The 12,302-nt window shown below is 42.2% G+C and overlaps 1 protein-coding gene across 1 annotated transcript in view; it reads left to right on the forward strand.

Moving 5' to 3' along the window:
• Positions 1-1,325: 1,325 nt before the first annotated feature.
• ALKAL1 (ALK and LTK ligand 1) overlaps positions 1,326-12,302 on the forward strand; it is a 36,631-nt gene continuing 25,654 nt past the window's right edge. The window contains exons 1-2 of the mRNA XM_084510944.1: positions 1,326-1,437; positions 2,244-2,548. Of these exons, the coding sequence (XP_084367070.1) occupies positions 2,254-2,548 (295 nt within the window). The 5' untranslated portion in view covers positions 1,326-1,437; positions 2,244-2,253. The remainder of the gene's footprint in view (positions 1,438-2,243; positions 2,549-12,302) is intronic.

The raw sequence follows: 12,302 nt of genomic DNA on the forward strand, positions 1-12,302 counted from the left end.
TGACCTGTCACCTTGACCAGAAAAAAACTCCTTATATGCCCCCAATAAAGAGAGAAACAGTAAATCATGACAGATTGCCACTTCCCTTCTGTTATCCTGGGAATCCACAGGTTAGACCGATTTGCCTAGTGCAATGCACTGACCTCTTAAAAAACAATAATAAAAAAGGGTATAACCCTTTGTAACCCTTCAATAGTTTAATGTGGTTTGATCCCCAATCTCTGTGGTATTTTGCCCCTGAAAGGTGAGTGAAGATGGCACAAGAATAGGAGGAGGTGGGTGAGAAGCTGGCTTCCCAACAGCAGTGCAGATGTAGCCCCTGTGAGATGCAGCCCTGTGTGTGCTCTGCGTGAGATAACCAGAGAAGCGCAGGAAGGACCTTTTGGGACTTTTGGGAAAGAGACAAAGTTTGTAGAGAAATATCATCTGCCAGACAAATATAAAGAGTTCAAATTTGTTCCAAATCTAAAATCTCCCTTTTCATGTATTCAAGGATATTTCAAATGTTTTTAATTTTTCTCCCACTCTTATTAATTAAATATCTCGGGGTACTTTCTGAAGAAGAGTTACACTTTAAAATTCTGTCATAATGTGAAATATTGTCTGGTATGATTTTAAAATGCATATTGCTTTTCAATCTACCCCCAGACCACCTGTACGCACTGCTCTCTGAAAGCAGAGATCTCCTTCAATTATTTGCTCACTTTTTTTAAGGCTCTTGAATCCAAGTTGTTTTATCCTGTGAGATTCATCAGGTCAGTGTCTTCTTTTGCTATCTTTTCATTAAGTCTAGTTGTCAAAAAGTAAGAAAAAATAATGGGAGAGAAACAGACTTTCACAAGGTGTCTCTTACGAATTCACCCACCAAAGACAGTCTACCACTTCCCTCACTGTCCAAACAGAAACAAATCTGTACGCGCTCATCTGTACGGCTTCTTTGTTCAGTAAGAGGGGGGAAAAAAATAGTTTTCCTGCTGTATTCCTAAGGGAATCCCCCTAAGTTAAAGCACATTTTAATCTTTTGAGCCGGCAGCTTTATTAGTAAGCGTTTCCCAGTCTTCGGGGAAATCTAATTTCTCAAATAGATCAGAGCCTCTTCAAACGCAGCTTTCAGTTGCCATCCACCGGGGGACAAACGGGGAGGAGGAAGTTTGTCAGAAAAGACCTTCTCTGAGCCCAAGAGTGATTACCAGAGGTGTCTCCATCGACTGCCACCCACCTAAAGTCGATAGTACTCGAATGAGTACGCCGGTGCGGACTATATAAGAGAAGCGCATGGCCCTGGAGGGCGCATCCCCCCTCCCCGGGCTCAGCACCGACCGCCCCGCTCCGCGCCCGGCGGAGCCTCGGCGGGGACACGGGCTCTCGGGCAACGGCAGAGGACGTCTGTCCCCGGCCCGCGGCCGCTCGCCGGGGTTTGCCCGTGCTTGAAGGAAGGTAAGCTGCCGCCTCTTCGGAGGGGGCGTCCCGGCCCTTCTGGAGCCGGGGGTCCCCGCGCCCCTGCCCCTCGAGCGCCGGCTCTTCGCGCGGCTCTGCCGGGCGGCGGACGGACGGATGGATGGACGGACAGAGGGCCCCTGGCCGTCGGGGAGAGCCGTCTTCCCAGCGGCTCCGATTAACTCTTTCGCCCAAAGGGGATTTGCGAGCGAGGCCAAGTATAAAGCAGTTCGTGGAGAACCCAATTCTCCTGCCTCCCCCTTAATCCTAACCGTGGGCTATAATTAGGCTAGCTTACTTAGGGGCATTACGGAGCCTCAGCCTCTTGCAACTGGGTTTGCCCTTTGCGCCCTGCTTCGCGGCGGTTTCCGATGCGACTGGCCACAAACTCAGCTCCGTGCGGCTGTCCTCCCGTCCGTTCCCTCCCGGGAGCCGCCGTGCGGAGCCGAGCCGTGCCGGGCCGCCCCGCTTCGAGGGCGGAGGACGGAGGCAGCCCCCATCGCGGGACCCCCGGGGGGCAACGGCGGCCGAGCAAATCCATCGCAAAGCCCCGCAGCGCGCTCCGTGCGGGAGGGCTAATGCCCTTCCCCTAATCCTCCTCCATCACCGGGGAGCCGGCGGAGCGCGGCGGGGGCTGCTCGGGAGCTGCCGGGGCCGGCCCTGGGGGTCCCGTCGGGGCCCCGCATCCCGCCGCCATCCCGCGGGGCAGGCGTGCGGGAATCTGGGCGGCCGCGGCATGGGGGGCGGGCGGGGGGGCTGCGGGCCGGGCCCGGAGCTGACCGCCTTCGCTCTCTGCCTCCTCCCAGCGCCGCAGAGATGCGAGGGGCGAAGAAACGCCAGGCGCTGCCCGCCATCGTGCTCCTGCTGCTGGCCTCGGCCCCGCCGCCGCCGGGCGCCGAGGGCAGGGACGTGCCCGCCGCCGGAGCCGAGCGGGGGGCGCTCCTCGACCTGCTCCTGCAAGCCCTGGGCGACGACGGCCGCCCGCTGCCCCCCCGGCCCCCACGGCGGGACCGGGTCATCTCCCGGCGGTACAGTGGCGGCGCCCCGCCGCCCGACCCCCGACCCATCACCGCCGCCGCCGCCGCCCCCCGGCAGCCCCCTGCGGTACGAGGTAAGGAAGAGCCGCCGCGCTGCCAGCCCCGGCCCCCGAGGAGGTTTCTGCCTTTGGTGGGGTCGAGCACTGCAGAGGGCTGCCCGGCTCCGCGCCCGCGGGGGGAGCCCCTGTGCCACAAGGGAGGTTGAGGCTGGGGGTCCCGAGGGAGGAGAGGGTCGCTCGGGCTTCCCCGCCTTCAGCTGGGAGCCAGTCGCAGCCAGAGCTGACCTCCAGCCTCCTCTGAGCGTGGCTCCGCGGCAGCCCCGTTCCAGATTTAGCACCGCTGCTCTGATGCGAACAAAGGGGAAAATGACTGATTTGTCTGACTGAGGCAGATGTCCCGACATACTCCTGTAAACTTCCTCTTCAACTCGACCGGTTCATCGCGTGATGCTGTTTTCTAGGCTCGCTTGGATGGGCGCGTAGGATGAGGTGCGTGCTGGGCACGGGGCTTGCTGCACCTCCCCGGAGGATGCTCCTGCAGGGCCGGGAGCCGTCCCTGCCACCGGCCCCGGACAGGTCTGGTCGTGACAAGTGGGGATGGTTCAGATCCAAGCACAGCTACGTGGTGGTGGGCACAGATTGCTTGGCCAGGAGGCCCGGCAGCAGGTCACTTCTGCCACGACTAGTTTTCATGCAAAGCCATCCAAAACATTTCCTGCTAGAGTGGCACTGCTTGAGGGATTCGCGGGCGTTAGGGTGGTGCAGCTCAGCAAGAGGGAGATTAAACAATGACTTTCTCTTGGGCTGTAGCCCACTGACTTCTTTTTTTTTTTTTTTTTTTTTTTTTTTTTTAACTTGGTGCCTGCCAGAGATCAGAGATCCTAGTGGAGAGAAACCAAGAGGAGGGAAACTAGGAAAGTTTGGTTTCTTAGGGATTCGCCTCTCTGGAGAGTGCCCCTGTTTATAATAGCTAGTAATAAGTGAAGTTGAGATGCAGGCACCCAGAAGTCACACTGGTAGGTTGCTCATCTCTGATCAGTGCTTTATTTTGAAGAAAATTAAACATCTAATTTCAGAAAGTCTTGAAATGGTGGGGTGACATGTTCAGAAGTTAGTAGGTGAGTAACTGAGTGGCACAGACACTTGCACACTGTAATCATTGTACAGTCTGAGGAAACTGGACCAAAAAAAGAAAAAGAGACAAATTAATTAAAAAATAATTCAGTTCTGGCCTTAGAAGCTTCTGCTGAGTGTGATCTACCCCAAGTTATTGGTTGTTCTTGGAAAGTTATTGGAAAGGGGTAGTAGTGTTCCTGTGAACTTCTAGATTTTCTTGCCTTTTCAGAACAGGTGGTTACAGGCAAACCAACCCAAACCAGACTGCCACAGAGTTGTATCCTGCGTGAAAAAGGTGCTGCTGTTTCTCATTGTGACTGGCCATGGGTGATTGCTTACTTTTGCTTAATTCTTTATGTTCTGTGGGCAAACCCTCAATGTACACTTTTCAATGAAAAAAAAATCCAAATGGCCTTTTCAAGGCACTATAAAAAATGCCTTATACAGGTCTTCTTTGCAAGAGAACGAAAGAAAGAAAAGTACAAACTTGAGAGCAATTATTGCTAGAATAATGTGGCTTAGAGAAAAAAGCCTGTTGTGGACAAGAGTTATCTCTCTTTTGAGATGTTTATTCCTAATTTAGTAGTTACATCAAGCTCCCAAATATTTATGCAGTTTTGAAGATGCATTTTCTTGATCAATATTACATGTAATAAAGCTTTATTTTCTGTTAAACTTTAGTTTTGATAAATATATTGTACACTACAGAGGTGAAATTTCTGAATGTCCTTAAAGGGAGGATTTCTCCAGTAGTCATTGGCACAGGTGCAGTGTCCTGTGGGCAGCCACAAAGTTAGTTTTCTCCAGCCCAGACAGGGCAGATCTACAGCTTAAAAAATAGTCAAGTTTTGATATTAATTCCTTTTTTTTTTTTTTTTTTTTTTTTTTTGAATAAAAAACAGTAAGGATACAAACTAGTATCTGTTGTGATATGTTTGTTTGGGGGCCAGAAAACTGTTAGGCTTTATATGCAAGTCATCAACTCTTTTCTTATAACTCCCGTCACCAGCACATTAACAGCAGCTTTGTACTCCAGCTGGTAGTACCTGAGCATCAGCTGAAAAGAACAGCTAATCTTCCCGTCAGTCAGAAAACGTGTTGCATTCAGCTACATACTGAGTCAAGCATTTAGAATCAGTTATATATTTGGATTGGCTGCTCTTATTGCAGAAAATCAAACCCAAGTGTCTGACTTAGAAGAGAATTGCTTCTTTTGCTCAATTGCTTCTTGCATTTGAAACGCAAAGCATCCAGAGCAGTATATAGAAGAAAGAATCCAAGGAAACCCCATTTTTGTGCATTTTCCTTTTTTTTTTTTTTTATTTTCAAAGGAAAACAAACAAACAAACAAACAACAACTCCTTAGTATCAATGAGCTGAATAGCAGGAGGGTTGAAATACACTTTCCCTCCTGGTCTCTGAGAACTGGTTCCAGCTTTAATCTTTCAGCACGATGAGCTAATTCAGGTCACAGCCCTGCATCTCCCCACATGTTTTGTATTTGTTTTGGGGCTTAGTTACATTTTTGCATAGTGAGGAGAGCTAGCCTGGTGTGCCAGCAGGTGAATTCTAGGAAGCAAGTGGCTGGAGCACAGGATGAGGGATGAGGAGTTGAGAGGGGATGGGTCTTCATCCTTACCGCTGTGGGGAATGTACTCCTCAGGCCATAATGGAAAGTCAAAGCATCATTGTGTGTACTAAATGAGGTGCTGCTCATTTGTAGATACAGAAAAGAGAGTGTAAGACAAAACTGGTTGGTCTGCGATGCCCAGTCTGAAAGTGGCTTGCAGCCAATTCACAGACAGGCCCTGGTGTTGAGCTGTGTCAGAGAAATACCTGAGGTGTGGGAGACAGAGGGATTTGGCCAACCTCTTTTCAGTGGTTTGCGGGGACAGGACAAGAGGTAATGGCCACAAGATAGAGCACAGGAAGTTCCGCACGAACATGCGAAAGAACTTCTTCATGGTGAGGGTGACAGAGCACTGGAACAGGCTGCCCAGGGAGGTTGTGGAGTCTCCTTCTCTGGAGATATTCAAGGCCTGTCTGGACGCCTACCTGGGCAGCCTGCTCTAAGGAACCTGCTTTGGCAGGGGGGTTGGACCTGATGATCTTTTGAGGTCCCTTCCAACTCTTTCAATTCTGTGATTCTGTGAAATAACAGCTGTGCTGTTCATCTTCTGGGTTCATTGGGGGGCAATGGTACATGACCACATGGGCAGCCACTGAAATGGGATGGACACTCAAACCTGCACTGGGCTGTTGTGCTCCTGCCTGGAAATGACTCTTTAGGTCTTTTTCCCCTTAGGTGTCAGGGATATAACATGTGTTGTGTATTTCTCACCCAGATGAAGAGTTGTATCATGTGTCTTACAGGATTAAGAAAGGCACCCACATCTGCTGTAAAGACACTCATTTGCCCATCACTTCAGCTGACTTTACTTCTCTCTTTTATCTACCCATGTTCAAAAGCCTTCTCAGACAGATCTGTCCATTATTTATTTATTTATTTATTTTTCTTGGTGACTTGATTGGTGAGTGTGAGCACTTACTCTGAAGACCATATTCAGAAGAAATTTATATTCCAACTAATCAAAAAGCAGTCTTCATCTTCTGCTAGAATTTCTAGTAGAATGTCACTGAAAATACAATTTTTTTCTTTGACTTATTATATCTAGTGGTATTAAATTTTCTGTCATAATATACTTTGCCTAATTTCTATGAAATCTGTGTTTAAGTTTTATTATTATTATTACTATTTATTTTTTTTAATTAAGTGCCTTGTGAAGTTTTCAAGTATAGTTATGAAAGCTCCTCACGGGCAGTCTTTTTCATAACTCTCCCACAGTTTCTGATGTGTAACCATGGTTGTCTTTTCATGAAGAACCCAAATATGTATTTTCACAAAGACAAAATTCAACATCAGGTTATTTTTGAATATCACGTTGGGGGAACTAGAATAGTTCGTCATTCTCCTGAGATTTTCTTTGTTACCTTTATCCAAACACTTTCCACAGGACCAAAATAGCTTCCATGCACTTAGATTGAAAGAAGTCTTGTGAAATAAAAAAGTTTGCATTAACTGTTCTTTCCATGCATATTCCCCAAGACAGTGGAGAAATGAGCTATCTAAGCTTACAAGTAGGGGGGCTGAAATTTGTCTTTGTACTGGGAGACCAGCAAGACATTTTAAAACATTTTGATAAGTTATATTTCAGGCATGAAGGAATGAAGATAAATATTGCTCTCGATTTACCAGTGTGTTCAAATTAGCCTCCTGAGCATACCTACTTCAGATTTAGAATAACATATCAGAGAAGAGAATTTGGCCCCCAAACTATTTAAAGTCTAAGGTTAAACTTAGGAGTTCAGTTTTATGCCAAATATCTTACACATCAGCAGAAAAAACTATACACTGTCCCATGACATGGTGCTAATTTAAGTGTTATTCAAAATGAGTTAGATTTGAAAGATAAGTTTGGGTTTATTTTCTTTTACTGTTGAATCAAAACCATGCAACTGTACATAAGGCATAAGAAAACTTTTGTTCTTTTTACTCACTTAAAAAAATCTTGTGAATGTCCAGTGATAGTTCCAGCTGGAAATCCCTAATTCTACAAGATCCGCTGTGCCTAATACTAAAGTACTTCAGTGAATGTAATTACAGGTCTGGAATAAAAAAGAATACCACTAAGGAATGTAAACCTCGTCCCAAGAAAATTGAAATGTATGGTACAGTGTAATACAGAATTCTTTGCAATATCTATGTCTTGTCTAACTATTATTCCTATTAGATTTTTTAAAGTATCAATATGTTGGTAGGAATTTCTGGACATTTAGAAGGGATAAAGAAAATGAGAGTTAATAAAAATGCCATCCTCTAAAATCATGTTTACCAAAACAGACATTACCTCAGAAATTAGCAGAATACTAGGTGAAATTTTATTAAAAGATTAATAATTACATTAAAAATCAAAATATTTTTTGTTTGGTTATAGAAATTATTCCTGATTCTACATTTGAAGTTTCAAATTATTTTCACTGTGAAGTTGATGGGTAGGTTTAATATAATCAATATTCCAAATGCTTATGGTGCTCACTTTATTTTTATTGGGATAGGCATGATAGGTGTGTAAATTATAACTGCATATATAAAATACAGTACTTAGGAGAAAAGTTGTTCTCACAGAATTAACAAGCTGAATGAATCACTGGATCCATCATCTTCCTCTCAGAAGAACACCTGTATATACCCACTAACTTGGGCATTGAAAGTGGTGTAGATGCCATAATACACTATGTTGCCCAGGCTAATTGTTACTGAGACAAGGTCAGAGGAGATGTATCTCTTCACACCATGATGCAGAAATCGTAACGGTCCCAATAAGCTCAGTGGTAATAACCACCATCTCAGTTGCTACCAAGATTAGGTGTCAATCCTACCCAAAAGAATGCAAGTAGGCAGGGTAGATTTTTGTTACGTAATATTTTATTTGGATGAGAAGAGAGAATTACTGTTCATTAATTACATTGATAGTATTTTTATCTCAAAGTCATACTCAAATTTTCTATGATAAATTCTACTAGCAAGTTGATATTGTCCACTTTTTGGCTCATTACTTATTGTTTTGTGTAATAAATGTACAGTTCCACACCCCCAAGTTACAATTTTGATAAGCGCATATTTGTAATATATGCCTTTCCCAGCATTTTTGCTATTTTTAATGGAATGATCATTGACTTTACTGACTTTCATTCAGGTTAGCTGTTACTTATCACCATCGTTTCCTTCCAGTAAGTATTACATTTGTATTAGTTCTCCAAACTTTAAGATGTCAATGATTTTGGTGCATCTAGTTTGCATGCCAGCTTTCTTAGTTTCTTGTTTAAATTAAGCACCAAATGCTGCAGACCACCTATATATGCTTATATGCATATATACTTATATATGCAGACCACCTGCAGACCACCTCAACCTTCAGTTCCATTTAAGGACTGGTATCCATCTTGAAGGAGGTGGCTCCTTCATGGATATGACAACTTTATAACCTGTAACTCTCCTGCTGCATTTCTTGCCTCAAATACTTAAGTTGTTAGGTGTATTGTACAACATGACTTCTAATAGTGATTCTGTGTGTTTGGCAAGCATGATTACCAGGCAATAGAACTAGGCTGCTGAACAGAAGATATCTGAAATCTAGGATGAGCCTCCAGCATCTTCTTTATCATGGTAGAGAGTTTTGAGCCCATGAATGAATTCTGATAGCTAATGAGTAAACAAGAACAAAACTACTTATTGTCAATTTGTAATTGCTATGTACACTGGGATTTAAAATACAATGAAGGCCATCAGAATAGTTTTCCAAATGAAGTGATTCTACTGGCTTTCCAAGGGGCTCTGCTCTTACTTCCATTATGCACAGTGCAAACCAAGGCTGCTCAATACCTTCAGAATCTATGTGACATTGCATGCTGCTCTGTCACCTGAAGGATGAAACCTTGTGGAATTGCAGTACACTGAGCAGAAAGTATTTCAGATGATAGTATTTTAGATAATAGTACACTGTAATGAAGGGCAAAATACGATTGCATATGGAAAAACTCTTTTAGTTGATCTGCCATTGGCAAAAACAACAATAACAAAAAACAACAACAACAACAAAAAAAACAGTGACTTCTTTATTCAATATGGAGAGATTTTCTGGTTTTCATTTTAGTCCATTTTAGTATTAAAAAAATCCATTTTGTATTTAGCATGACAATATACACAATTAATAATATGTACCTTTCTAGCCCCAGAAAAATGAATATCAGAATTCTTACTGAATTATGCCAGGTTTATACCTGAAGTACACCAGGACTCCTCCAATATGCAGCAAAGTGAACAACAAATAAAACAGAGATTTCACTTCAAAGTAGATCCAAGTGCATAACTGTCTGCAATCCAGTAACTATGGCATGCATTTTGAATTAGTCTAGCTTGGCACTGTGCCTGTGAGCAAACTGAAGAGTTGAGATATTTCTTTTTTTTTCCTTCTTTTTTCTTTTTTTTCTTTTTTTTTTTTTTTTCTTTCTTTCTTTCTTGTAGACATGAAGTTCTGATTATCATAAAATAAAATAAAATAACATCAGGTCTCAGTGTTTTCTAGTTTGTTATTTCAGGTGTTAATCTGATAGGGAAAGAGTGGTAGTATGGAAATGTAAGGCTTTGTAGGATATTTATTGTTTAGCAAATAAGTATGGGCCTTGAAAATACACTGCTTCATGTCTAGAGATTATTTTAAGCTTTTAAAATATATATGTATACATGGAGAAAGATTTAAGAAGATGAGCAGTGTAAATATATATATGTCCAATGTATAGGCACACACCCTCACACATACACTTTCTGTGTAGGACAATAACCACTGGAAGGCTGCAGAAAGAAAAGGGAGGCTGACTTGATTTCCACTGCATAGTGCCACTGCCAGCCTTGGGATCATGAAGTCATTAATTGCTCTCTCCAAGTGGCCAGAAATTAGGTTTTGGGGAAAGTGGGAATATCCCTATATTAATTGTGCTACACCTGTTTTCTCAAGAATCAAAAATTTTGGTGGTATATTATGCATAAATAAGCAGTTACATAGAACAAGATTTATTATATTTTATTTTATTTTTAAATCAGAAAAAAAAAAACATATTCTCTGGGGCAGTTGTTTTTTTATTGTTGAAACTTCAGCAGCTGCATACACTTGTCCCATGAGATCACAAGTGAAACTTAACTCTAGTGGGGAAAATATGTCAAAAATGGAATTTGAAAATGATAAGAAGAAGATATATAATGGAAAACATTTTGCTTGAAAGAGTCTTTGTTCTGCTAGCATCAATTCGTGGTTAGGCATTTCTATTCAATTTAAGGATTCATTTTGTTACTTGTGACTTAGAGGTTACTACTTCAGTGGAAGACCTACAGGCTATTGTCGTTTGTGTTTTGGGCATTATTTAATGTCGGTCAAATGGAAAATGTTTGCTCCAGTGAGAGAATTGATTGAATATTGATTATATACTGAGGGTGCAATTTTTTATCTGTAGGGTATAAACAGAATTTAACACATGAAGGATCTAAGCATTTCATTGGTTAGTGGCCATGCTTATATTATTCTATGTTTTATTATGTTTACTGAGCAAAAAATTATTGATGTGCCACTAATGTTTTTGCAGAAATGGTGCCTAAAAATGTCTTTGTTTAACACCAGTGGAACAAAGAATATCTAAATATTTATTTATTTATATTTAAGTCTATTAGGTCTTTGTCAATTGAAATAAATTGGTTAGATTACATTTTAGTATGTTCTCTTACTATAGGTATCTTTGGGTTGAAAATAAACATTTAGATTTGCATCATTAAAACAATTATTGTAATGTTCCTTGCAGATCTTATGCAACTTTAAGAGGAATATGGCACAAATTTAATCAAGACTTTGTTTAAATTATGTTCCCCTTTTGGCTTGAATCTGCAATATAAAGGAAAGAAATAAAAGCAAAACCCTACTAGAAAACATTAAACTCTTTTTTCCTTAACCTTTACTGTTTATGATGTCAAACTATATGTGTTACAGTAGAAGAAACATTTGAAATGAAGTGTTAGGAAATGTATCCTTATCAGTATATAGGGCAGTACTGGATATATGCCCTAGATTAATAAAACTCTTGAATCCCATTGAATTAAAATAGCTGAGGAGATAGCTGTGATTTTACTACTTTAACTGTGATAATTACTTCTTCCTCGTCTTTTATTGGTATAGCTTGCCTAACATGAGATGCTTCTCATTTGTTTTTGAAATTTTAATACCTGATAATATTTCTGTTTGTTTGTTTTTAAATCATAAACGGTAATGCTTACATACACATATATTTCCATGAACTTCATCATAATGTTATAACTGTACAAGGAAATAAACTTTATTCTTGTATGCTATGCTTGTAAAAGATCTCAGAAACATACCTTTAAGAATTATATTTTAATTTTGTCTTCATCCAACACTATTAAAGCTAGTTATTGACTTCTACCTTGGTGAAGGATCAATAGCAACAGCTTTGTCCGTGTGTGATGGAGCCAGTCCCTTGGAATACAAGCAACCCTTTCAGTAAATAAGTTCTTCCTAATATCCAACCTAAACCTCCCCTCATGCAACTTTAGCCCATTCCCCCTCATCCTGTCACCAGGCACGTGGGAGAACAGACCAATTCCCACCTCACTACAGCCTCCTTTAAGATACCTATAGAGAGTGGTAAGGTCACCCCTGAGCCTCCTGTTCTCCAGGCTGAACAACCCGAGCTCCCTCAGCCGCTCCTCATAAGACTTGTTCTCCAGACCCCTCATCAGCTTTGTTGCCCTTCTCTGGACTTGTTCAAACAAACTGAACACAGTACTTGAGCTGTGGCCTCACCAGAGTCAAGTACAGGGGGACAATCACTTCCCTAGTCCTGACATAGGAAAACTGGGATATTCGGCTAAGGAAATTTAGGAAAAATATTTTCAGAACTCATCTTTTACCTCATGGACAAAAGCTCATTACCAAAACATATCAATTTCTTCTGTTGTCCTTTGAAACATTCTGGTTTGGAATACAATCTGAAGCAGGCTAATAACAGTCATTTTATACCACAGGCCTAAAGTTTGGATGGACCAATTAGTCAGTACATATTTAGCAAGACATATCTTACAATTTGTGCT

Source organism: Aythya ferina (assembly GCF_964211825.1).
Source record: "Aythya ferina genome assembly, chromosome: 2".
Lineage (NCBI taxonomy): Eukaryota > Metazoa > Chordata > Aves > Anseriformes > Anatidae > Aythya > Aythya ferina.